The 27,691-nt window shown below is 40.4% G+C and overlaps 1 protein-coding gene across 1 annotated transcript in view; it reads right to left on the reverse strand.

Moving 5' to 3' along the window:
* Positions 1 to 27,691, reverse strand: part of IFNGR1 (interferon gamma receptor 1) — a 482,099-nt gene that overhangs the window by 271,474 nt on the left and 182,934 nt on the right. Inside the window, exon 3 of the mRNA XM_053712170.1 lies at positions 23,052 to 23,227. Coding sequence (XP_053568145.1) covers positions 23,052 to 23,227 — 176 coding nt within the window. The remainder of the gene's footprint in view (positions 1 to 23,051; positions 23,228 to 27,691) is intronic.

Raw genomic sequence — 27,691 nt, forward strand, 5'->3', positions numbered from 1 at the left:
TTTGGTCTAGATTGGCTTACAGAATCAGATTATGTTACATATTATGAAATGGAATCAGATGATTAAACCATTCAATTTAAAGGCCATATTGCATTGTCCATATAAAAAGTTAAGTAATATTAGTAATCTGTCAACATTTGCAAATAGTGTTGGCATGGCAAAAGTATTGTAAAATCTTATTGCAAAAATACCAGGTCTCCAGATTATTACCTATAGTTGGTTGCGTGGATTTTCAACCAGGGCTTAAAAATAAAGTATTTTATGAATGGCATGCAAAAGGTATTAAAGAATTCATACAATTGAGAATGGGGGACAATGAAGGAATTAAAACGTATGAAAATCTGGCAGCAGAATTTAAACTTCCCGCTAAGAACTTCTTTGCCTACTTACAAATTCATCACTTTATAGTAATACAAAATTCTTTAAATGGTACGGATTGGGGACAAGAGCATACGAACCCAGATCCAAAGTTATATAAGGCGGGAATTAGATCTATATCATACTGGTATCAACATATATTAAAGTTAACGGGGCATTGTCACATGAACAAGTTGAAGGAGAAATTCTTGAATTATTTCAATACAAGATGAGGATATTATGGAAAGTATTAAAAAGGCAGATGAAGCAACAGATCAGGTCAATTGGAGAGAATCACAACGCAAATTAATTAACCATTATTATTTAACACCAGAGAGAATTAGTAAATGGGCAACGTCCAAACAAAGTGTGCGTCACAGATGTAGAGAGGCTAGGGCCAATCTATTACACTGTATATGGGGTTGCCCTAAAATACGACAATATTGGTTGAAAGTACAATTTTGGGTGAACAAATATCTTAGTGATAAGGTCGTATTAGATTCTATACAAATATTCTTTTTGTGTCAAGAGGAGAACTCCGGCGACAGGCACTTTTTAAACAAGGTGATTTTAGCCGCACGTAATTTAATATTTAGAAAGTGTAAACACAAACAAGCCCCAATCTTTAATGAATTAGTTAATAACATTAAACTACAAATGATAATTGAACGTCAAAGATTGAAAGTAAGAGCCGGAAACATGTATAGTAAATTTTTCAAGACATGGAAAAAGTATATCTGTTCATGGCCCATGCTGCTACAAAGGCAATTTACAGAACCACTTAAAAATGCATTACCCTTTAATTAATTGTAGCGGAAGCACTACCAGCACAATGGTTAACATAATGGAAAACCCTGGAAGGAACTATGCGGCAATCGGAGAAGGGACGAGAGAGGAGAAATGCCGTTTCTCCCCCCCCCCGTTCCTTTTTTTTTTGTGTGTGTTCCCCCTCTCTGAACATATTAGTCTTTACTTAGGTTTGACTCTTCATGGGTGAATTAGGTGGAGTCAGCGGAAATGACTAGGATATTTTGCTCATGATAATTGTATATGCAATTCGTTTTTGAGCAAACTTTTTGTTTGTTTGTATAATATGTTATGATATTTCAAAATAAAAAATTAAGTTTTTTTAAAAAAAAAAAGTCTCTTTTCTGGCCTTGAAGACAGGTTTGACAAGAGAAATCTGCCCTTGGGTGGATGAAACTTGAAACCTATCCTGTATCCCTGAGTGATGACCTCAAGGACCCACGGGTCTTGAATGTCTTCAAACCAAGCTTCCGAAAAGAGTGACAGACAATCTGCCCCCTACCAGAACCAGATCAGGGCCACCCCTTCATGCTGACTGTCTCGGCGGGCTTCTTGTTCTGCTTGGATTTATTCCAGGACTAAGCCGGTTTCCAAGATCCCTTGGTTTGTTCAGGCTTTGCGGAGGGCTGCTGAAGTTGGGATTTATCCGAAAGAAAGGAACGAAAATTAGGACCCTGTCGTTTAGGTTTGTTGTTCTTATTCTGAGGTAAAAAGGCACCCTTGCCTCCAGTAACCGTGGATATGAGTCCAGGCCTGGCCCAAAAATTACTTTTCCCTTAAAACGGAAGGGAAAAAAAGTCTAGGTTTCGAAGTCCTGTCAGCTGACCAAGACTTCAGATAAAGTGCCCTACGGGCTAGAACAGAAAAACCTGAAGCCTTGGCATTCTGGAAAGTTATCTGCTTATTTTCATCACAAATCAAAGAATTAGCCACTCTCAATGCCTTAATTTTGTTCCTGGATCACGTTGAGGGGACCCTCCACCTTGATCAACTCAGATAAGGATTTGCACCAATAGGTAGCCGATCCAGCAACCGCTTCAACAGCCACTGCCGGTTGAAACATCTTTCTCAACAGAGTTTCTAACTTCTTATCCATGGGCTCTTTAAACAACAAACTATCCTTGAGAGGGATAGTAGTACGCTTAGCAAGTGTGGAGATAGCGCCATTCACCTTAGGGACAGAACCCCACAATTCTAATTGAGAGTCCGGAACAAGGAATAACTTCTTAAAGGAAGAAGAAGAAAAAGAACCACCAAGTCTCTCCCATTCATTCTTTATAATGTTCGCCATCTTAACAGGAAGCAGGAAAGTCTGTGGTACAACCCTGTCCTCGTAAACCTGATCTAATTTAGGAATTCAGGGTTCCTAGGGCAGCTTAGCCTCCGGAAACTCTAAAGTAGCCAAAACTTCCTTTAGCAGAATGCATAAGTGTTCGATCCTAAATCTGAAAACATAATTTATGTAAGAACTTACCTGATAAATTAATTTCTTTCATATTAGCAAGAGTCCATGAGCTAGTGACGTATGGGATATACATTCCTACCAGGAGGGGCAAAGTTTCCCAAACCTCAAAATGCCTATAAATACACCCCTCACCACACCCACAAATCAGTTTAACGCATAGCCAAGAAGTGGGGTGATAAGAAAAAAGTGCGAAAGCATAAAAAATAAGGAATTGGAATAATTGTGCTTTATACAAAAAAATCAAAACCACCACAAAAAAGGGTGGGCCTCATGGACTCTTGCTAATATGAAAGAAATGAATTTATCAGGTAAGTTTTACATAAATTATGTTTTCTTTCATGTAATTAGCAAGAGTCCATGAGCTAGTGACGTATGGGATAATGACTACCCAAGATGTGGATCTTCCACGCAAGAGTCACTAGAGAGGGAGGGATAAAATAAAGAGAGCCAATTCCGCTGAAAATAATCCACACCCAAAACAAAATTTAAAACAAATAATAAGCTGAAGAATCAAACTGAAACGGCTGCCTGAAGTACTTTTCTACCAAAAACTGCTTCAGAAGAGGAAAACACATCAAAATGGTAGAATTTAGTAAAAGTATGCAAAGAAGACCAGGTTGCTGCTTTGCAAATCTGATCAACCGAAGCTTCATTCTTAAATGCCCAGGAAGTAGAAACGGACCTAGTAGAATGAGCTGTAATCCTTTGAGGCGGAGTTTTACCCGACTCAACATAAGCATGATGAATCAAAGATTTTAACCAAGACGCCAAAGAAATGGCAGAGGCCTTCTGACCTTTCCTAGAACCGGAAAAGATAACAAATAGACCAGAAGTCTTTTGGAAATTTTTAGTAGCTTAAACATAATATTTCAAAGCTCTAACTACATCCAAAGAATGCAACGATCTTTCCTTAGAATTCTTAGGATTAGGACATAATGAAGGAACCACAATTTCTCTACTAATGTTGTTGGAATTGACAACTTTAGGTAAAAATTCAAAAGAAGTTCGCAACACCGCCTTATCCTGATGAAAAATCAGAAAAGGAGACTCACAAGAAAGAGCAGATAATTCAGAAACTCTTCTAGCAGAAGAGATGGCCAAGAGAAACAAAACTTTCCAAGAAAGTAATTTAATGTCCAGCGAATGCATAGGTTCAAACGGAGGAGCTTGAAGAGCCCCCAGAACCAAATTCAAACTCCAAGGAGGAGAAATTGACTTAATGACAGGTTTTATACGAACCAAAGCTTGTACAAAACAATGAATATCAGGAAGACTAGCAATCTTTCTGTGAAAAAGAACAGAAAGAGCAGAGATTTGTCCTTTCAAAGAACTTGCAGACAAACCTTTATCCAAACCATCCTGAAGAAACTAACATTCTAGGAATTCTAAAAGAATGCCAAGAAAAATGATGAGAAGAACACCAAGAAATGTAAGTCTTCCAGACTCGATAATATATCTCTCTAGATACAGATTTACGAGCCTGTAACATAGTATTAATCACAGAGTCAGAGAAACCTCTATGACTGAGAATCAAGCGTTCAATCTCCATACCTTCAAATTTAAGGATTTGAGATCCTGATGGAAAAAAGGACCTTACGATAGAAGGTCTGGTCTTAACGGAAGAGTCCACGGTTGGCAAGTAGCCATCTGGACAAGATCCGCATACCAAAACCTGTGAGGCCATGCTGGAGCTACCAGCAGAACAAACGATCGTTCCTTTAGAATCTTGGAAATCACTCTTGGAAGAAGAACTAGAGGAGGAAAGATATAGGCAGGATGATACTTCCAAGGAAGTGACAATGCATCCACTGCCTCCGCCTGAGGTTCCCTGGATCTGGACAGATACCTGGGAAGTTTTTTGTTTAGATGAGAAGCCATCAGATCTATTTCTGGAAGTCCCCACATTTGAACAATCTGAAGAAATACCTCTGGGTGAAGAGACCATTCGCCCGGATGTAACGTTTGGCGACTGAGATAATCCGCTTCCCAATTGTCTATACCTGGGATATGAACCGCAGAAATTAGACAGGAGCTGGATTCCGCCCATACCAGTATTCGAGATACTTCTTTCATAGCCAGAGGACTGTGAGTCCCTCCTTGATGATTGACATATGCCACAGTTGTGACATTGTCTGTCTGAAAACAAATGAACGATTCTCTCTTTAGAAGAGGCCACGACTGAAGAGCTCTGAAAATTGAACGGAGTTCCAAAATATTGATTGGTAATCTCACCTCCTGAGATTCCCAAACCCCTTGTGCTGTCAGAGACCCCCAAACAGCTCCCCAACCTGTGAGACTTGCATCTGTTGAAATCACAGTCCAGATCGGAAGAACAAAGGAAGCCGACTGAACTAAACGCTGGTGGTCTGTACACCACGTCAGAGAGTGTCGTACAATCGGTTTTAAAGATATTAACTGAGATATCTTTGTATAATCCCTGCACCACTGGTTCAGCATACAGAGCTGAAGAGGTCGCATGTGAAAACGAGCAAAGGGGATCGCGTCCGATGCAGCAGTCATAAGACCTAGAATTTCCATGCATAAAGCTACTGAAGGGAATGATTGAGACTGAAGGTTTCGACAAGCTGAAACCAATTTTAGACGTCTCTTGTCTGTCAGAGACAGTCATGGACACTGAATCTATCTGGAAACCTAAAAAGGTTACCCTCGTCTGAGGAATCAATGAACTTTTTGGTAAATTGATCCTCCAACCATGTTCTCGAAGAAACAATACAAGTCGATTCGTATGAGATTCTGCTAAATGTGAAGACTGAGCAAGTACCAAGATATCGTCCAAATAAGGAAATACCACAATACCCTGTTCTCTGATTACAGACAGAAGGGCACCGAGAACCTTTGTAAAAATCCTTGGAGCTGTTGCCAGGCCAAACGGCAGAGCCACAAACTGGTAATGCTTGTCCAGGAAAGAGAATCTCAGAAACTGATAGTGATCTGGATGAATCGGAATATGCAGATATGCATCCTGTAAATCTATTGTGGACATATAATGCCCTTGCTGAACAAAAGGCAGAATAGTCCTTACAGGGAGTGCAGAATTATTAGGCAAGTTGTATTTTTGAGGATTAATTTTATTATTGAACAACAACCATGTTCTCAATGAACCCAAAAAACTCATTAATATCAAAGCTGAATATTTTTGGAAGTAGTTTTTAGTTTGTTTTTAGTTTTAGCTATTTTAGGGGGATATCTGTGTGTGCAGGTGACTATTACTGTGCATAATTATTAGGCAACTTAACAAAAAACAAATATATACCCATTTCAATTATTTATTTTTACCAGTGAAACCAATATAACATCTCAACATTCATAAATATACATTTCTGACATTCAAAAACAAAACAAAAACAAATCAGTGACCAATATAGCCACCTTTCTTTGCAAGGACACTCAAAAGCCTGCCATCCATGGATTCTGTCAGTGTTTTGATCTGTTCACCATCAACATTGTGTGCAGCAGCAACCACAGCCTCCCAGACACTGTTCAGAGAGGTGTACTGTTTTCCCTCCTTGTAAATCTCACATTTGATGGACCACAGGTTCTCAATGGGGTTCAGATCAGGTGAACAAGGAGGCCATGTCATTAGATTTTCTTCTTTTATACCCTTTCTTGCCAGCCACGCTGTGGAGTACTTGGACGCGTGTAATGGAGCATTGTCCTGCATGAAAAACAGAATTTATGTTTACCTGATAAATTACTTTCTCCAACGGTGTGTCCGGTCCACGGCGTCATCCTTACTTGTGGGATATTCTCTTCCCCAACAGGAAATGGCAAAGAGCCCAGCAAAGCTGGTCACATGATCCCTCCTAGGCTCCGCCTTCCCCCAGTCATTCGACCGACGTAAACGAGGAATATTTGCATAGGAGAAACCATATGATACCGTGGTGACTGTAGTTAAAGAAAATAAATTATCAGACCTGATTAAAAAACCAGGGCGGGCCGTGGACCGGACACACCGTTGGAGAAAGTAATTTATCAGGTAAACATAAATTCTGTTTTCTCCAACATAGGTGTGTCCGGTCCACGGCGTCATCCTTACTTGTGGGAACCAATACCAAAGCTTTAGGACACGGATGAAGGGAGGGAGCAAATCAGGTCACCTAGATGGAAGGCACCACGGCTTGCAAAACCTTTCTCCCAAAAATAGCCTCAGAAGAAGCAAAAGTATCAAACTTGTAAAATTTAGTAAAAGTGTGCAGTGAAGACCAAGTCGCTGCCTTACATATCTGATCAACAGAAGCCTCGTTCTTGAAGGCCCATGTGGAAGCCACAGCCCTAGTGGAATGAGCTGTGATTCTGTCAGGAGGCTGCCGTCCGGCAGTCTCGTAAGCCAATCTGATGATGCTTTTAATCCAAAAAGAGAGAGAGGTAGAAGTTGCTTTTTGACCTCTCCTTTTACCAGAATAAACAACAAACAAGGAAGATGTTTGTCTAAAATCCTTTGTAGCATCTAAATAGAATTTTAGAGCACGAACAACATCCAAATTGTGCAACAAACGTTCCTTCTTTGAAACTGGATTCGGACACAAAGAAGGCACGACTATCTCCTGGTTAATGTTTTTGTTAGAAACAACTTTCGGAAGAAAACCAGGTTTAGTACGTAAAACCACCTTATCTGCATGGAACACCAGATAAGGAGGAGAACACTGCAGAGCAGATAATTCTGAAACTCTTCTAGCAGAAGAAATTGCAACCAAAAACAAAACTTTCCAAGATAATAACTTAATATCAACGGAATGTAAGGGTTCAAACGGAACCCCCTGAAGAACTGAAAGAACTAAATTGAGACTCCAAGGAGGAGTCAAAGGTTTGTAAACAGGCTTGATTCTAACCAGAGCCTGAACAAAGGCTTGAACATCTGGCACAGCTGCCAGCTTTTTGTGAAGTAACACAGACAAGGCAGAAATCTGTCCCTTCAAGGAACTTGCAGATAATCCTTTCTCCAAACCTTCTTGAAGAAAGGATAGAATCTTAGGAATTTTTACCTTGTCCCAAGGGAATCCTTTAGATTCACACCAACAGATATATTTTTTCCATATTTTGTGGTAAATTTTTCTAGTTACAGGTTTTCTGGCCTGAACAAGAGTATCAATGACAGAATCTGAGAATCCTCGCTTTGATAAGATCAAGCGTTCAATCTCCAAGCAGTCAGTTGGAGCGAGACCAGATTCGGATGTTCGAACGGACCTTGAACAAGAAGGTCTCGTCTCAAAGGTAGCTTCCATGGTGGAGCCGATGACATATTCACCAGGTCTGCATACCAAGTCCTGCGTGGCCACGCAGGAGCTATCAAGATCACCGATGCCCTCTCCTGATTGATCCTGGCTACCAGCCTGGGGATGAGAGGAAACGGCGGGAATACATAAGCTAGTTTGAAGGTCCAAGGTGCTACTAGTGCATCTACTAGAGTCGCCTTGGGATCCCTGGATCTGGACCCGTAGCAAGGAACCTTGAAGTTCTGACGAGAGGCCATCAGATCCATGTCTGGAATGCCCCACAGTTGAGTAATTTGGGCAAAGATTTCCGGATGGAGTTCCCACTCCCCCGGATGAAATGTCTGACAACTCAGAAAATCCGCTTCCCAATTTTCCACTCCTGGGATGTGGATTGCAGACAAGTGGCAGGAGTGAGTCTCCGCCCATTGAATGATTTTGGTCACTTCTTCCATCGCCAGGGAACTCCTTGTTCCCCCCTGATGGTTGATGTACGCAACAGTTGTCATGTTGTCTGATTAAAAACGGATGAACTTGGCCTTTGCTAGCTGAGGCCAAGCCTTGAGAGCATTGAGTATCGCTCTCAGTTCCAGAATATTTATCGGTAGAAGAGATTCTTCCCGAGACCAAAGACCCTGAGCTTTCAGGGGTCCCCAGACCGCGCCCCAGCCCACCAGACTGGCGTCGGTCGTGACAATGACCCACTCTGGTCTGCGGAAGCTCATCCCCTGTGACAGGTTGTCCAGGGACAGCCACCAACGGAGTGAATCTCTGGTCCTCTGATTTACTTGTATCGTCGGAGACAAGTCTGTATAGTCCCCATTCCACTGACTGAGCATGCACAGTTGTAATGGTCTTAGATGAATGCGCGCAAAAGGAACTATGTCCATTGCCGCTACCATCAAACCTATTACTTCCATGCACTGCGCTATGGAAGGAAGAGGAACAGAATGAAGTATTTGACAAGAGTTTAGAAGTTTTTTTTTCTGGCCTCTGTCAGAAAAATCCTCATTTCTAAGGAGTCTATTATTGTTCCCAAGAAGGGAACCCTTGTTGACGGAGATAGAGAACTCTTTTCTACGTTCACTTTCCATCCGTGAGATCTGAGAAAGGCCAGGACAATGTCCGTGTGAGCCTTTGCTTGAGGAAGGGACGACGCTTGAATCAGAATGTCGTCCAAGTAAGGTACTACTGCAATGCCCCTTGGTCTTAGCACCGCTAGAAGGGACCCTAGTACCTTTGTGAAAATCCTTGGAGCAGTGGCTAATCCGAACGGAAGTGCCACAAACTGGTAATGCTTGTCCAGGAATGCGAACCTTAGGAACCGATGATGTTCCTTGTGGATAGGAATATGTAGATACGCATCCTTTAAATCCACCGTGGTCATGAATTGACCTTCCTGGATGGAAGGAAGAATTGTTCGAATGGTTTCCATTTTGAACGATGGAACCTTGAGAAACTTGTTTAGGATCTTGAGATCTAAGATTGGTCTGAACGTTCCCTCTTTTTTGGGAACTACGAACAGATTGGAGTAGAACCCCATCCCTTGTTCTCCTAATGGAACAGGATGAATCACTCCCATTTTTAACAGGTCTTCTACACAATGCAAGAATGCCTGTTTTTTTATGTGGTCTGAAGACAATCGAGACCTGTGGAACCTCCCCCTTGGGGGAAGCCCCTTGAATTCCAGAAGATAACCTTGGGAGACTATTTCTAGCGCCCAAGGATCCAGAACATCTCTTGCCCAAGCCTGAGCGAAGAGAGAGAGTCTGCCCCCCACCAGATCCGGTCCCGGATCGGGGGCCAACATCTCATGCTGTCTTGGTAGCAGTGGCAGGTTTCTTGGCCTGCTTTCCTTTGTTCCAGCCTTGCATTGGTCTCCAGGCTGGCTTGGCTTGAGAAGTATTACCCTCCTGCTTAGAGGACGTAGCACTTGGGGCTGGTCCGTTTCTGCGAAAGGGGCGAAAATTAGGTTTATTTTTGGCCTTGAAAGACCTATTCTGAGGAAGGGCGTGGCCCTTGCCCCCAGTGATATCAGAGATAATCTCTTTCAAGTCAGGGCCAAACAGCGTTTTCCCCTTGAAAGGAATGTTAAGCAATTTGTTCTTGGAAGACGCATCCGCTGACCAAGATTTTAACCAAAGCGCTCTGCGCGCCACAATAGCAAACCCAGAATTTTTCGCCGCTAACCTAGCCAATTGCAAAGTGGCGTCTAGGGTGAAAGAATTAGCCAATTTGAGAGCACGAATTCTGTCCATAATCTCCTCATAAGAAGAAGAATTATTATTGATCGCCTTTTCTAGCTCATCGAACCAGAAACACGCGGCTGTAGTGACAGGAACAATGCATGAAATTGGTTGTAGAAGGTAACCTTGCTGAACAAACATCTTTTTAAGCAAACCTTCTAATTTTTTTATCCATAGGATCTTTGAAAGCACAACTATCTTCTATGGGTATAGTGGTGCGTTTGTTTAGAGTAGAAACCGCCCCCTCGACCTTGGGGACTGTCTGCCATAAGTCCTTTCTGGGGTCGACCATAGGAAACAATTTTTTAAATATGGGGGGAGGGACGAAAGGTATACCGGGCCTTTCCCATTCTTTATTTACAATGTCCGCCACCCGCTTGAGTATAGGAAAAGCTTCGGGGGGCCCCGGGACCTCTAGGAACTTGTCCATTTTACATAGTTTCTCTGGAATGACCAAATTCTCACAATCATCCAGAGTGGATAACACCTCCTTAAGCAGAGCGCGGAGATGTTCCAACTTAAATTTAAATGTAATCACATCAGGTTCAGCTTGTTGAGAAATTTTCCCTGAATCTGAAATTTCTCCCTCAGACAAAACCTCCCTGGCCCCCTCAGACTGGTGTAGGGGCCCTTCAGAACCAATATCATCAGCGTCCTCATGCTCTTCAGTATTTTCTAAAACAGAGCAGTCGCGCTTTCGCTGATAAGTGGGCATTTTGGCTAAAATGTTTTTGATAGAATTATCCATTACAGCCGTTAATTGTTGCATAGTAAGGAGTATTGGCGCACTAGATGTACTAGGGGCCTCCTGTGTGGGCAAGACTGGTGTAGACGAAGGAGGGGATGATGCAGTACCATGCTTACTCCCCTCACTTGAGGAATCATCTTGGGCATCATTTTCTCTAAATTTTGTGTCACATAAATCACATCTATTTAAATGAGAAGGAACCTTGGCTTCCCCACATTCAGAACACAGTCTATCTGGTAGTTCAGACATGTTAAACAGGCATAAACTTGATAACAAAGTACAAAAAACGTTTTAAAATAAAACCGTTACTGTCACTTTAAATTTTAAACTGAACACACTTTATTACTGCAATTGCGAAAAAGTATGAAGGAATTGTTCAAAATTCACCAAAATTTCACCACAGTGTCTTAAAGCCTTAAAAGTATTGCACACCAAATTTGGAAGCTTTAACCCTTAAAATAACGGAACCGGAGCCGTTTTTATATTTAACCCCTTTACAGTCCCTGGTATCTGCTTTGCTGAGACCCAACCAAGCCCAAAGGGGAATACGATACCAAATGACGCCTTCAGAAAGTCTTTTCTATGTATCAGAGCTCCTCACACATGCATCTGCATGTCATGCTTCTCAAAAACAACTGCGCAATACAGGCGTGAAAATGAGACTCTGCCTATGATTAGGGAAAGCCCCTAGAGAATAAGGTGTCCAATACAGTGCCTGCCGGTTATTTTACAAAATTCCCAAGATTAAAATAATTCCTCAAGGCTATGGAGTATAAAATATGTTTATATATAAATCGATTTAGCCCAGAAAATGTCTACAGTCTTAAAAAACCCTTGTGAAGCCCTTTTTTTCTGTCTGTAATAAAAATGGCTTACCGGATCCCATAGGGAAAATGACAGCTTCCAGCATTACATCGTCTTGTTAGAATGTGTCATACCTCAAGCAGCAAAAGTCTGCTCACTGTTCCCCCAACTGAAGTTAATTCCTCTCAACAGTCCTGTGTGGAAACAGCCATCGATTTTAGTAACGGTTGCTAAAATCATTTTCCTCTTACAAACAGAAATCTTCATCTCTTTTCTGTTTCAGAGTAAATAGTACATACCAGCACTATTTTAAAATAACAAACTCTTGATTGAATAATAAAAACTACAGTTAAACACTAAAAAACTCTAAGCCATCTCCGTGGAGATGTTGCCTGTACAATGGCAAAGAGAATGACTGGGGAAGGCGGAGCCTAGGAGGGATCATGTGACCAGCTTTGCTGGGCTCTTTGCCATTTCCTGTTGGGGAAGAGAATATCCCACAAGTAAGGATGACGCCGTGGACCGGACACACCTATGTTGGAGAAATCATGTTTTTCTTGAAGGATGCAGACTTCTTCCTGTACCACTGCTTGAAGAAGGTGTCTTCCAGAAACTGGCAGTAGGACTGGGAGTTGAGCTTGACTCCATCCTCAACCCGAAAAGGCCCCACAAGCTCATCATTGATGATACCAGCCCAAACCAGTACTCCACCTCCACCTTGCTGGCGTCTGAGTCGGACTGGAGCTCTCTGCCCTTTACCAATCCAGCCACGGGCCCATCCATCTGGCCCATCAAGACTCACTCTCATTTCATCAGTCCATAAAACCTTAGAAAAAACAGTCTTGAGATATTTCTTGGCCCAGTCTTGACGTTTCAGCTTGTGTGTATTGTTCAGTGGTGGTCGTCTTTCAGCCTTTCTTACCTTGGCCATGTCTCTGAGTATTGCACACCTTGTGCTTTTGGGCACTCCAGTGATGTTGCAGCTCTGAAATATGGCCAAACTGGTGGCAAGTGGCATCTTGGCAGCTGCACGCTTGACTTTTCTCAGTTCATGGGCAGTTATTTTGCGCCTTGGTTTTTCCACACGCTTCTTGCGACCCTGTTGACTATTTTGAATGAAACGCTTGATTGTTTGATGATCACGCTTCAGAAGCTTTGCAATTTTAAGACTGCTGCATCCCTCTGCAAGATATCTCACTATTTTTGACTTTTCTGAGCCTGTCAAGTCCTTCTTATGACCCATTTTGCCAAAGGAAAGGAAGTTGCCTAATAATTCTGCACTCCCTGTATAGTTACCATTTTGAATGTTGGTATCCTTACATAATAATTCAATATTTTTAAATCCAGAACTGGTCTGAAGGAATTCTCCTTCTTTGGTACAATGAAGAGATTTGAGTAAAACCCCAGCCCCTGTTCCAGAACTGGAACTGGCATAATTACTCCAGCCAACTCTAGATCTGAAACACATTTCAGAAATGCTTGAGCTTTTGCTGGATTTACTGGGACACGGGAAAGAAAAAATCTTCTTGCAGGAGGCCTTATCTTGAAGCCTATTCTGTACCCTTGTGAAACAATGTTCTGAATCCAAAGATTGTGAATCGAATTGATCCAAATCTCTTTGAAAAAACGTAATCTGCCCCCTACCAGCTGAGCTGGAATGAGGTCCGCACCTTCATGTTGACTTAGGAGCTGGCTTTGGCTTTCTAAAAGGCTTGGATTTATTCCAGACTGGAGATGGTTTCCAGACTGATACTGCTCCTGTAGGGGAAGGATCAGGCTTTTGTTGTTTATTGTTACGAAAGGAACGAAAACGATTAGAAGACCTAAATTTACCCTTAGATTTTTTATCCTGTGGTAAAAAAGTTCCTTTCCCCCCAGTAACAGTTGAAATAATAGAATCCAACTGTGAACCAAATAATTGATTGCCCTGGAAAGAAAGGGAAAGCAAAGTTGACTTAGAAGACATATCAGCATTCCAAGTTAAGCCATAAAGCTCTTCTAGCTAAAATAGCTAGAGACATATACCTGACATCAACCCTAATGATATCAAAGATGGCATCACAAATAAAATTAGCATGTTATAGAATAATAATGCAATGAGAATTATGATCTGTTATTTGTTGCGCTAAAGCTTCTAACCAAAAAGTTGAAGCTGCAGCAACATCCGCTAAAGATATAGCAGGAGTAGAGACAGCCCCATCAACCTTAGGGATTTTGTCCCAAAACTCTAATCTGTCAGATGGCACAGGATATAATTGCTTAAAACGTTTTAGGAGGAGTAAATGAATTACCCAAATTATTCCATTCCCTGGAAATTACTTCAGAAATAGCACCAGGGACAGGAAACACTTCTGGAATAACTACAGGAGATTTAGAAACCTTATTTAAACGTTTAGATTTAGTATCAAGAGGACCAGAATCCTCAATTCATAATGCAATTAATACTTCTTTAAGTAAAGAACAAATAATTCCATCTTGAACAAATACGAAGATTTATCAGCATCAACCTCTGAGACAGAAACCTCTGAACCAGAAGAACCATTATCAGTATCAGAATGATGATGTTCATTTAAAAATTCATCTGAAAAAAGAGAAGTTTTAAAAGACTTTTATGTATACTAGAAGGAGAAATAACAGACATAGCCTTCTTAATGGATTTAGAAACAAAATCTCTTATGTTAACAGGAACACTCTGAGCATTAGATGTTGACGGAACAGCAACAGGTAATGTAACAGTACTAAAGGAAATTTTATCTGCATTAACAAGTTTGTCATGATATTTAATACAAACAACAGCTGGAGGAACAGATACCAAAAGTTTATAGCAGATACACTTAGCTTTGGTAGCTCCAGCACCGGGCAGCGATTTTCCTGAAGTATCTTCTGACTCAGTTGCAACGTGGAACATCTTGCAATATGTAATAGAAAAAAACATATAAAGCAAAATTGATCAAATTCCTTAAATGACAGTTTCAGGAATGGGAAAAAATGCCAGTGAACAAGCTTCTACCAACCAGAAGCAATAAATAATGAGACTTAAATAATGTGGAGACAAAAGTGACGCCCATATTTTTTTTAGCGCCAAATAAGACGCCCACATTATTTGGCGCCTAAATGCTTTTGGCGCCAAAAATGACGCCACATCCGGAACGCCGACACTTGACGCAAAAGAACGTCAAAAAATGACGCAACTTCCGGCGACATGTATGACGCCGGAAACCGAAAAAAAATTTTGCGCCAAAAAAGTCCGCGCCAAGAATGACGCAATAAAATGAAGCATTTTCAGCCCCCGCGAGCCTAACAGCCCACAGGAAAAAGTCAAATTTTTTAAGGTAAGAAAAAAAGATTGATTCAAATGCATTATCCCAAATATGAAACCGACTGTCTGAAAATAAGGAAAGTTGAATATCCTGAGTCAAGGCAAATAAATGTTTGAATACATATATTTAGAACTTTATAAAAAAAGTGCACAACCATAGCTTAGAGTGTCACAGAAAATAAGACTTACTTACCCCAGGACACTCATCTACATGTTGTAGAAAGCCAAACCAGTGCTGAAACGAAAATCAGCAGAGGTAATGGTATATATATATATATAAGAGTATATCGTCGATCTGAAAAGGGAGGTAAGAGATGAATCTCGACGACCGATAACAGAGAACCTATGAAATAGACCCCGTAGAAGGAGATCATTGAATTAAAATAGGCAATACTCTCCTCACATCCCTCTGACATTCACTGCACGCTGAGAGGAAAACTGGGCTCCAACCTGCTGCGGAGCGCATATCAACGTAGAATCTAGCACAAACTTACTTCACCACCTCCACAGGAGGCAAAGTTTGTAAAACTGATTTGTGGGTGTGGTGAGGGGTGTATTTATAGGCATTTTGAGGTTTGGGAAACTTTGCCCCTCCTGGTAGGAATGTATATCCCATACGTCACTAGCTCATGGACTCTTGCTAATTACATGAAAGAAATCTGGTTCCTCCGCAGCTGGAGGTTTAGAGGCAGCCTATTCCGACTCAGAAAGAGCGTCCCCTGAAGTATCAGAGACGTCCTCATCAGCGGATAATCTGGTATCAGATAAATCCAACAAGCTAGTAGACGACTCCTTGGAAGGATAGCAATATATAACCTTTCGCTTGTGCTTAGTAGAGCAAGGTAAAGCACCAAAGGCCGCAGACACTGCCGTTTGTAATTGTAAAATCTGGCAGTAAAAGGGCCCCTACAGATGGAGGATTAGGAGTGCTACGGGAAGCTGCATGTGTCTTAGGAGATGACTGTAGGGTGCACACCTAACGGGACGAAGACGGCTCAGTGGTACTAAACATATTGACCTTCCTTGACAATATAACCTTATCGAGGCATGTTGAACATAATATACACAATATAAACAGGTATTAAACTTGGGTAAAGAGGGAGTACCCTCTAACAAGTCAGAGTCCTCCATAGCTTGCGTTTACAATTGGACTATACCACCTTCTATGACCCAGGCCCAACAGAGAAACCGCTTAGTCTCCAGTAAACCGCACAGTTAGGAAGAAGAGGAAATCAGTGTGACCCCACCCAGTCACATGGTGCACCATGCAGGTCCGCCCCTAATAATAGTAAAAAGCGCACAAAACCTAAAAGGCTGCACAGCGAAAAACATAATTTATGTAAGAACTTACCTGATAAATTCATTTCTTTCATATTAGCAAGAGTCCATGAGCTAGTGACGTATGGGATATACATTCCTACCAGGAGGGGCAAAGTTTCCCAAACCTCAAAATGCCTATAAATACACCCCTCACCACACCCACAATTCAGTTTAACGAATAGCCAAGAAGTGGGGTGACAAAAAAGTGCGAAAGCATATAAAATAAGGAATTGGAATAATTGTGCTTTATACAAAATCATAACCACCACAAAAAAAAAGGGCGGGCCTCATGGACTCTTGCTAATATGAAAGAAATGAATTTATCAGGTAAGTTCTAACATAAATTATGTTTTCTTTCATGTAATTAGCAAGAGTCCATGAGCTAGTGACGTATGGGATAATGACTACCCAAGATGTGGATCTTTCCACACAAGAGTCACTAGAGAGGGAGGGATAAAATAAAGACAGCCAATTCCTGCTGAAAATAATCCACACCCAAAATAAAGTTTAATGAAAAACATAAGCAGAAGATTCAAACTGAAACCGCTGCCTGAAGTACTTTTCTACCAAAAACTGCTTCAGAAGAAGAAAATACATAAAAATGGTAGAATTTAGTAAAAGTATGCAAAGAGGACCAAGTTGCTGCTTTGCAAATCTGGTCAACAGAAGCTTCATTCCTAAACGCCCAGGAAGTAGAAACTGACCTAGTAGAATGAGCTGTAATTCTCTGAGGCGGAGTTTTACCCGACTCAACATAGGCAAGATGAATTAAAGATTTCAACCAAGATGCCAAAGAAATGGCAGAAGCTTTCTGGCCTTTTCTAGAACCGGAAAAGATAACAAATAGACTAGAAGTCTTACGGAAAGATTTAGTAGCTTCAACATAATATTTCAAAGCTCTAACAACATCCAGAGAATGCAACGATTTCTCCTTAGAATTCTTAGGATTAGGACATAATGAAGGAACCACAATTTCTCTACTAATGTTGTTGGAATTGACAACTTTAGGTAAAAATTCAAAAGAAGTTCGCAACACCGCCTTATCCTGATGAAAAATCAGAAAAGGAGACTCACAAGAAAGAGCAGATAATTCAGAAACTCTTCTGGCAGAAGAGATGGCCAAAAGGAACAAAACTTTCCAAGAAAGTAATTTAATGTCCAATGAATGCATAGGTTCAAACGGAGGAGCTTGAAGAGCTCCCAGAACCAAATTCAAACTCCAAGGAGGAGAAATTGACTTAATGACAGGTTTTATACGAACCAAAGCTTGTACAAAACAATGAATATCAGGAAGAATAGCAATCTTTCTGTGAAAAAGAACAGAAAGAGCAGAGATTTGTCCTTTCAAGGAACTTGCAGACAAACCCTTATCTAAACCATCCTGAAGAAACTGTAAAATTCTCGGTATTCTAAAAGAATGCCAAGAAAAAAGATGAGAAAGACACCAAAAAATATAAGTCTTCCAGACTCTATAATATATCTCTCGAGATACAGATTTACGAGCCTGTAACATAGTATTAATCACAGAGTCAGAGAAACCTCTTTGACCAAGAATCAAGCGTTCAATCTCCATACCTTTAAATTTAAGGATTTCAGATCCTGATGGAAAAAAAGGACCTTGTGACAGAAGGTCTGGTCTTAACGGAAGAGTCCACGGTTGGCAAGAGGCCATCCGGACAAGATCCGCATACCAAAACCTGTGAGGCCATGCCGGAGCTACCAGCAGAACAAACTAGCATTCCTTCAGAATCTTGGAGATTACTCTTGGAAGAAGAACTAGAAGCGGAAAGATATAGGCAGGATGATACTTCCAAGGAAGTGATAATGCATCCACTGCCTCCGCCTGAGGATCCCGGGATCTGGACAGATACCTGGGAAGTTTCTTGTTTAGATGGGACGCCATCAGATCTATTTCTGGAAGTTCCCACATTTGAACAATCTGAAGAAATACCTCTGGGTGAAGAGACCATTCGCCCGGATGCAACGTTTGGCGACTGAGATAATCCGCTTCCCAATTGTCTATACCTGGGATATGAACCGCAGAGATTAGACAGGAGCTGGATTCCGCCCAAACCAAAATTCGAGATACTTCTTTCATAGCCAGAGGACTGTGAGTCCCTCCTTGATGATTGATGTATGCCACAGTTGTGACATTGTCTGTCTGAAAACAAATGAACGATTCTCTCTTCAGAAGAGGCCAAAACTGAAGAGCTCTGAAAATTGCACGGAGTTCCAAAATATTGATCGGTAATCTCACCTCCTGAGATTCCCAAACTCCTTGTGCCGTCAGAGATCCCCACACAGCTCCCCAACCTGTGAGACTTGCATCTGTTGAAATTACAGTCCAGGTCGGAAGCACAAAAGAAGCCCCCTGAATTAAACGATGGTGATCTGTCCACCATGTTAGAGAGTGTCGAACAATCGGTTTTAAAGATATTAATTGAGATATCTTCGTGTAATCCTTGCACCATTGATTCAGCATACAGAGCTGAAGAGGTCGCATGTGAAAACGAGCAAAGGGGATCGCGTCCGATGCAGCAGTCATAAGACCTAGAATTTCCATGCATAAGGCTACCGAAGGGAATGATTGTGACTGAAGGTTTCGACAAGCTGCAATCAATTTTAGACGTCTCTTGTCTGTTAAAGACAGAGTCATGGACACTGAATCCATCTGGAAACCCAGAAAGGTTACCCTTGTCTGAGGAATCAATGAACTTTTTGGTAAATTGATCCTCCAACCATGATCTTGAAGAAACAACACAAGTCGATTCGTATGAGATTCTGCTAAATGTAAAGACTGAGCAAGTACCAAGATATCGTCCAAATAAGGAAATACCACAATACCCTGTTCTCTGATTACACACAGAAGGGCACCGAGAACCTTTGTAAAAATTCTTGGAGCTGTAGCTAGGCCAAACGGCAGAGCCACAAACTGGTAATGCTTGTCCAGAAAAGAGAATCTCAGGAACTGATAATGATCTGGATGAATCGGAATATGCAGATATGCATCCTGTAAATCTATTGTGGACATATAATTCCCTTGCTGAACAAAAAGCAAAATAGTCCTTACAGTTACCATCTTGAACGTTGGTATCCTTACATAACGATTCAATATTTTTAGATCCAGAACTGGTCTGAAGGAATTCTCCTTCTTTGGTACAATGAAGAGATTTGAATAAAACCCCATCCCCTGTTCCGGAACTGGAACTGGCATAATTACTCCAGTCAACTCTAGATCTGAAACACAATTCAGAAATGCTTGAGCTTTTACTGGATTTACTGGGACACGGGAAAGAAAAAATCTCTTTGCAGGAGGTCTCATCTTGAAACCAATTCTGTACCCTTCTGAAACAATGTTCTGAATCCAAAGATTGTGAACAGAATTGATCCAAATTTCCTTGAAAAAACGTAATCTGCCCCCTACCAGCTGAGCTGGAATGAGGGCCGCACCTTCATGTGGACTTAGAAGCAGGCTTTGCCTTTCTAGCTGGCTTGGATTTATTCCAGACTGGAGATGGTTTCCAAACTGAAACTGCTCCTGAGGATGAAGGATCAGGCTTTTGTTCTTTGTTGAAACGAAAGGAACGAAAACGATTATTAGCCCTGTTTTTACCTTTAGATTTTTTATCCTGTGGTAAAAAAGTTCCTTTCCCACCAGTAACAGTTGAAATAATAGAATCCAACTGAGAACCAAATAATTTGTTACCTTGGAAAGAAATAGAAAGTAGAGTTGATTTAGAAGCCATATCAGCATTCCAAGTTAAGCCATAAAGCTCTTCTAGCTAAAATAGCTAGAGACATAAACCTGACATCAACTCTGATAATATCAAAAATGGCATCACAGATAAAATTATTAGCATGCTGAAGAAGAATAATATCATGAGAATCATGATGTATTACTTGTTGCGCTAAAGTTTCCAACCAAAAAGTTGAAGCTGCAGCAACATCAGCCAAAGATATAGCAGATCTAAGAAGATTACCTGAACACAGATAAGCTTTTCTTAGAAAGGATTCAATTTTCCTATCTAAAGGATCCTTAAATGAAGTACCATCTGACGTAGGAATAGTAGTACGTTTAGCAAGGGTAGAAATAGACCCATCAACTTTAGGGATTTTGTCCCAAAATTCTAATCTGTCAGACGGCACAGGATATAATTGCTTAAAACGTTTAGAAGGAGTAAATGAATTACCCAATTTTTAAATAAATATGAAGATTTATCAGCATCAACCTCTGAGACAGAATCCTCTGAACCAGAAGAGTCATCAGATTCAGAATGATGATGTTCATTTAAAAATTCATCTGTAGGGAGAGAAGTTTTAAAAGATTTTTTACGTTTACTAGAAGGAGAAATAACAGACATAGCCTTCTTTATGGATTCAGAAACAAAATCTCTTATGTTATCAGGAACATTCTGCACCTTAGATGTTGAAGGAACTGCAACAGGCAATGGTACTTTACTAAAGGAAATATTATCTGCTTTAACAAGTTTGTCATGACAATCAATACAAACAGCTGGAGGAATAGCTACCAAAAGTTTACAGCAGATACACTTAGCTTTGGTAGATCCAGCACTAGACAGCGATTTTCCTGTAGTATCTTCTGACTCAGATGCAACGTGAGACATCTTGCAATATGTAAGAGAAAAAACAACATATATATAAAGCAAAATTGATCAAATTCCTTAAATGACAGTTTCAGGAATGGGAAAAAATGCCAAGCTTCTAGCAACCAGAAGCAATGAAAAATGAGACTTAAATAATGTGGAGACAAAAGCGACGCCCTATTTTTTCGCGCCAAATAAGACGCCCACATTATTTGGCGCCTAAATGCTTTTGGCGCCAAAAATGACGCCACATCCGGAACGCCGACATTTTTGGCGCAAAATAACGTAAAAAAATGACGCAACTTCCGGCGACACGTATGACGCCGGAAACGGAAAAAGAATTTTTGCGCCAAAAAAGTCCGCGCCAAGAATGACGCAATAAAATGAAGCATTTTCAGCCCCCGCGAGCCTAACAGCCCACAGGGAAAGAGTCAAATTTTTGAAGGTAAGAAAAAATGATTAAATCAAATGCATTGTCCCAAATATGAAACTGACTGTCTGAAAAATAAGGAAAGTTGAACATTGAGTCAAGGCAAATAAATGTTTGAATACATATATTTAGAACTTTATAAACAAAGTGCCCAACCATAGCTTAGAGTGTCACAGAAAATAAGATTTACTTACCCCAGTACACTCATCTACATGTTTGTAGAAAGCCAAACCAGTACTGAAACGAGAATCAGCAGAGGTAATGGTATATATGAGTATATCGTCGATCTGAAAAGGGAGGTAAGAGATGAATCTCTACGACCGATAACAGAGAACCTATGAAATAGACCCCGTAGAAGGAGATCACTGCATTCAAATAGGCAATACTCTCCTCACATCCCTCTGACATTCACTGCACGCTGAGAGGAAAACCGGGCTCCAACTTGCTGCGGAGCGCATATCAACGTAGAATCTAGCACAAACTTACTTCACCACCTCCATCGGAGGCAAAGTTTGTAAAACTGAATTGTGGGTGTGGTGAGGGGTGTATTTGTAGGCATTTTGAGGTTTGGGAAACTTTGCCCCTCCTGGTAGGAATGTATATCCCATACGTCACTAGCTCATGGACTCTTGCTAATTACATGAAAGAAATATATTCCAACCACGACCTGAGCCTCTTCTCACACATCGCAGCATAAAACATAATAAACAAACATTATGTGATTAATCCCCTCTGTTTTTTAGCCCCCCTCTGGGGGTATTAACCCTTGATTCCATACAGATAAAAGGAGCCACACTGTGACCCTGTCTTCATGCGTTCTCATGTGTGTATAAAAATGAAACGATCTTACCGGAATCTATGTCGTTGAACAGAAACACAGCCTCTCAAGTTTGACAGTCTTGTAGCAGCGCTCCTGACATTGACTTGAGTGAAAAAAGCAGGCAGTGAAACTCTGCAACACTGATTGCTTAGGAGGTGTTAATACGGGTCTGGATGGGTTCGCAGAAAGACTCTCCCTGCATCTCCAGACTAACTTTCCTCAGTGCTCTCACTGAGAGGCTGACAAGACTACTTAAAACTCCAGTCGCATTCCAAAGGGCAGATACCCTTCATAAAGAACTACTCCAAAATCTTCTGACACTTCTCTGCCAACCTCCTGTGACGAAAGGCAAAGAATGACTGGGGGATGAGGGAAGTGGGGGAGGTATTCAAGCCTTTGGCTGGGGTGGTGTCTTTGCCTCCTCCTGGTGGCCAGGTTCTGTATTTCCCACAAGGAATGAGGCCTTGGACTCATTAAGAAGGAAAGAAAATGTTTTTAGTTGCATGTTTTGCAATATACTAAACTCATACTATTTTCTTTAAAATAGAAATAATTGACAGCACAGAAGTACGGTCACTGATTGTCGAAGTGATGACTAAAATTTAAAATTACAACTGGTGTTGACAGTAACAGTCTAATCATACGCTTAACTTCATGCATAAAACAGATGGACATAACATTCATAAACATTTTATTTTTGCCAGTTTCATCGATATGAGGACTGACCAGCACAGAGCTGTTCTGGCAAGAGTTCTACTCTGAGTAAATATGACACACAAAGAAACAAAACATCTACATGCACAAGTAGTTCACCATCTCATTCAACAACCCTGTTCTAAATGTTAACTAGCGTACAATTAATAAATATATACATTTACAATCTAAACATAAGCTACTCACCTTCCATCCGCAAGGAGAATTCCTTTGTTTTGCTAAAATCTGATTCATCAGATCCCTCTAAAGCTTTTACTCGCATATAATAAAAATCGCCAGGCTTATCAATTTTTGTTGATAGATCACAATAACTCTGCACAATATTCTTACAGGTATGGAAAATAGTCCAGTTTGTTCCATCCCTGAAACAAAAATTGAAAAGTGTTTAATACGGCACATCCAGCTTTTACAGTTAAAGAAACACTGAACCCAAATGTTCTCTTTCATGATTCAGATAGACCATGCCATTTTAAGCAACTTTCTAATTTACTCCTATTAGCAAATAAGTTTCTTCATTCTCTTGGTATCTTTATTTGAAATGCAAGAATGTAGGTTTAGATGCAGGCCCATTTTTGGTAAACAACCTGGGTTTTTCTTGCTGATTGGTGGATAAATACACCCACCAATAAACAAGTGCTGTCCAGTGTCAACCAAAAAAATAGCTTAGATGCCTTTTTCAAATAAAGATAGCAAGAGAACGAAGAAAAATTATTAATAGGAGTAAATTAGAAAGTTGCTTAAAATTGCATGCTCTATCTGAATCACAAAATAAAAAATTAGGGTTCAGTCTCCCTTTAAAGTTTCTCATCAATTTCCTATGATAGCAGCAGAGCAGTTTGGGATAATTGTCTAAATAGTTATAAATGAAGTTAAGCTATAGATTACAGAATATACTTTAAGACATGATGAAAAGTCACATTTTTTATTTGCAGAACAGGTAAAATAAATTTCTTCACAAAATAATTCATTTCTGGGATAGGGTTAAGGTCTGCAACCAGACAGACAAGTCATTGTAATAAACTCAAGTCCCTAAATGCTCCTACATAAACATAAGCTAGGTGTTTTTCTCCTTTGATCGCAAATAGTAAATCACAATTATAAATCTGCTGAACAACCAGTTAGACCATTATTTTCTGTGCCTCGGATGACCAGGTTTTCTCCTCTGCTTTCCATGCTTAGTGAGAACACCACCATTCTCTTCTCAAGCATAGTATTGTTCCCAGTTCCTCCCTCATTCTCAGTATCCCTGAAGTGGTTCTCATGCGGAAATAAGATCACTGAAACTTGTATATTACAAAATACCACTCGTATAAAAGGATTATAGTCTGTCGACTTCATAGGTAAGTGATTGAAATGTGTGATCACCATCAAAGTACCATTTCAAAGGGACCCATGAATCCCCCAAATCACTCTTTAAAATGTGGTGGTGGGGGGGGGATCACATAATGCCAACATAGCCGTCATGGAATCACTATGATAAACTAATTATTTGACACAAAAAAAAAAGTTCAACCTATAAAAATCTTATACATTTACAATAAAAGCTCCAGTTGAGCTTAAATAAATCCCATTAAAAAGGTGACCAATTTAACACAAGCAACCATATCCCTTGATTCCATACAGATAAAATGAGCCACACTGTGACCCTGTCTTCATAACATTCTCCATTCCCATTATTAGCTTTGTTACCCTTCTCTGAACTATTCCTAAGTCTGCAATATCTCAGTCCCCAGAACTGCACTCCATACGCAAGGTGAGATCTTACCAGGGATTTCTATAGTGACATAATTATGCTTTCCTCCCTTGCATCAATGCTAGTATCTTATTAGCCTTAGATAACAAGCTAAATATGGACACACAATGCAGGGTATTGGCTTCTTACTACTCCCAAATCACTTTTCTCCTCTGTTAAAGGACAGATAGGACTAAGTCTAGTCCTATTTAAATATATTGCTTTTTTATTTTTCTTCCAAAATGTAGAACCTTGCATTTTCCAGTATAAAAGCTCAGTTTCCATGTACCTGCCCATTCTTCTAAATTTTGTAGATACCCTTTGTAAAGCAATTTCATTCTGCACTTACCTAATGACCTTAAACAATTAAAAATGTTCAATAAAAAATAATATTTAAAAAAAAAAAAAAAAATGATTTTTGCAAATGATACACTTACCTGATAAATTAATGTCTTTCATGGTGGCAAGAGTTCACGATCCAAACCCCAAGAGCCCAATAACCCCCCTCCCCAATCTCACACATAACTTAACCAACGTATAGCCAAGTAGTGAGTTTAAATAGGAATGCAAGCCAAAAGGGAGAGTCCTGTAAACTAATACCCAAGCCATAGAATCCACAAGTAAAACAAAGGGAGGGATTTAAAAAACTTTTTTTCACTGAGAAATTAAATCCACAACCCCAAAGAGACTAAAATTGAGCTTACCTGAATGTCATTTCCTTTTTGGCAGTGAGAGTCCATGATAACACTCATAACCTGTCGGAATACTATTCCTGGCAACTAAGAGGAGGCAAAGACACCCCAAAAAATGCTATAAATATCCCTCCCATATCCCCTACCCTCCCAGTAGCTCAGCAGAGTATAAGGAAAAGTAAATAGAAACAAGGGGTACCAGAGGTGCAAAGAAAAACGACTGCTGCCATTAAATAACAATCGGGCAGGGTAGTGGACTCACTGCCAAGAAAGAAATCAAATCAGGGAAGCATAATTTTAGTTCATCTTCAACAACATATAAATCCTGTGGGAAACAAATATCCAACTTGTGGAGTTCACAAATGTTTGGGAGGGAGAAATAAGGGAGGTAGTCCTAAGAACCAGGCACTACCACTTGTAGAACTCTTCTCCCAAAAGATGCTTCTGTGGAAGCAAAAATATTAAAAACGTATAGAATTTTGTAAAAGTATGTGAAGACCACATTGCAGCCTTACAGATTTGCTCAATTGACACCAATTTTTTTTTTTTTTTTTAATTTTCAAGATTTTATTTGAATATAAATAGCATATTACAAACAGTTAAGGAAAAATATACATAGTTATAATACAGAGAAATATACCAGCATCAAAAAGTTATAGCATAAGAACAGAACCTCAGATTTCTTTAAATTATGGGAATATAATAATATTGTGGGCTACCAGAAGTGCCGCCGGTCGTCAACCCAACATTAAGCTTAGGACTATACAACCAGTAGCTAAGATTGGGTTACGTCCAAGGTCTGAGTCTGTGGTTGTGGCTAACATAACACTAGAATCACAATCTAGAAATATATATATATATATATATATATATATATATATATATATATATATATATATATATATATATATATATATATATATATATATATATATATATATATATATATATATATATACACATATATATATATACACATATATATATACACACACACACACACACACACACACGAGTCCAGCGAGAATACTGGGCGCAGAAATCACGGGTATCCAAAGTGGGCAACCCAAGGTCTGTCCGTGGGTAGTAACTATAGCTAATCAAGCCTCAGTGTTCAATGAGCTTATTGAGAGTACCTAATCTGCCCTTCTCACATACAGGGGGGTGATGGGGGGGGTTTACACACAATAGGGATTGGGGGGGGGTTAGGTGTGGAGGAAAAAAAAAAAGGGGGGGGGGGAGTTAAAGAAAGCGGGAAGTTTTGCCCAGCAGGAGTAACTGACACTTATGCCATTCCTGCCAGGTCGCACAATATGACTCCAGCGTGTTGGTTTCTACAGCCACATATCTTTCCATTGAAGCAAAATGACAACCAAGTCACACACTTCAGCCAGAGTTGGGGGCTCGATTTGTTTCCAGGATCTGGCAATGCATAACTTCGTAGCTGCTAAGATATAGATTAGCATTTTCTTGGCTGGGGTGGCAATAGAGCTCGGAAAGATATGAAAAAGTGCAATTTGTGGAGTTAGACATATATCGATATTGAGTGATCTGATGAGAAGCTCAATATCCTTCCAGAGTGGTATAATTTTAGTACAGGACCACCAGATGTAAACATCTGACCCCAACTGCTGACAGTTTCTCCAACAGAGCGGGTTGCACGTTTTGTAGATCAAAGACAGCCTCACTGGCGTCCTATGCCACTTGAGTAGTACTTTGACATATGTCTCCATCACAGTCACGCAATGAAGGGTTTTTTTCGTGAGCAAGATTGACCTAGCAAAGTCTTCCGTTGAGATCCGCATCCCAAGGTCTCTACCCCACGCTTTCATTTGCCAAGGGGTGTCTATAGCTTGAGCTTTAACAAGGGCTGCATAGTGGAAGGATAAAGGTCTGGGCATGGTTTTGCCCTGTATCCACCTCTCCCATTTGGTGTTTTCCCTCAGTGCTGACCTGGGGAAGCCTCTAGATCTAATGAAGCTCATGACTCATGCCTTCAAATCTAAGCCATTGGGGCCCACTCTCTGTGGATACATATACCTTTGAAGCCAATGACAGTTCTCCTGAAGGATAAAATTTGAGATCGAATGTTTTCCTTCACTTAGCCAGAAATCTAAGTGGATATTTGGGAAATTCCAAAGCAATCCGGCAAAACTATGAATGGGAGATGGATGTGGGGAAATTGCCGTACACTGACGCAGGTCATGCCATATTGAGTAGGTTTGACGGACGATGGGATTAGTTATTTCTTTGTTCAAGTTCATGTGCTTAGGGACCCAAATTATATCTGAGGGAGAGTCCTAAATGTATAGACTGTTCCTCAAGTCTATACCAACCTGGTTGCTCTTCAAGAACACCCCATGCTGAAATGTGGGATAGTCTTGTCGCTTCATAGTAAAGGT

This window comes from Bombina bombina, chromosome 4 (assembly GCF_027579735.1).
Source record: "Bombina bombina isolate aBomBom1 chromosome 4, aBomBom1.pri, whole genome shotgun sequence".
NCBI lineage: Eukaryota > Metazoa > Chordata > Amphibia > Anura > Bombinatoridae > Bombina > Bombina bombina.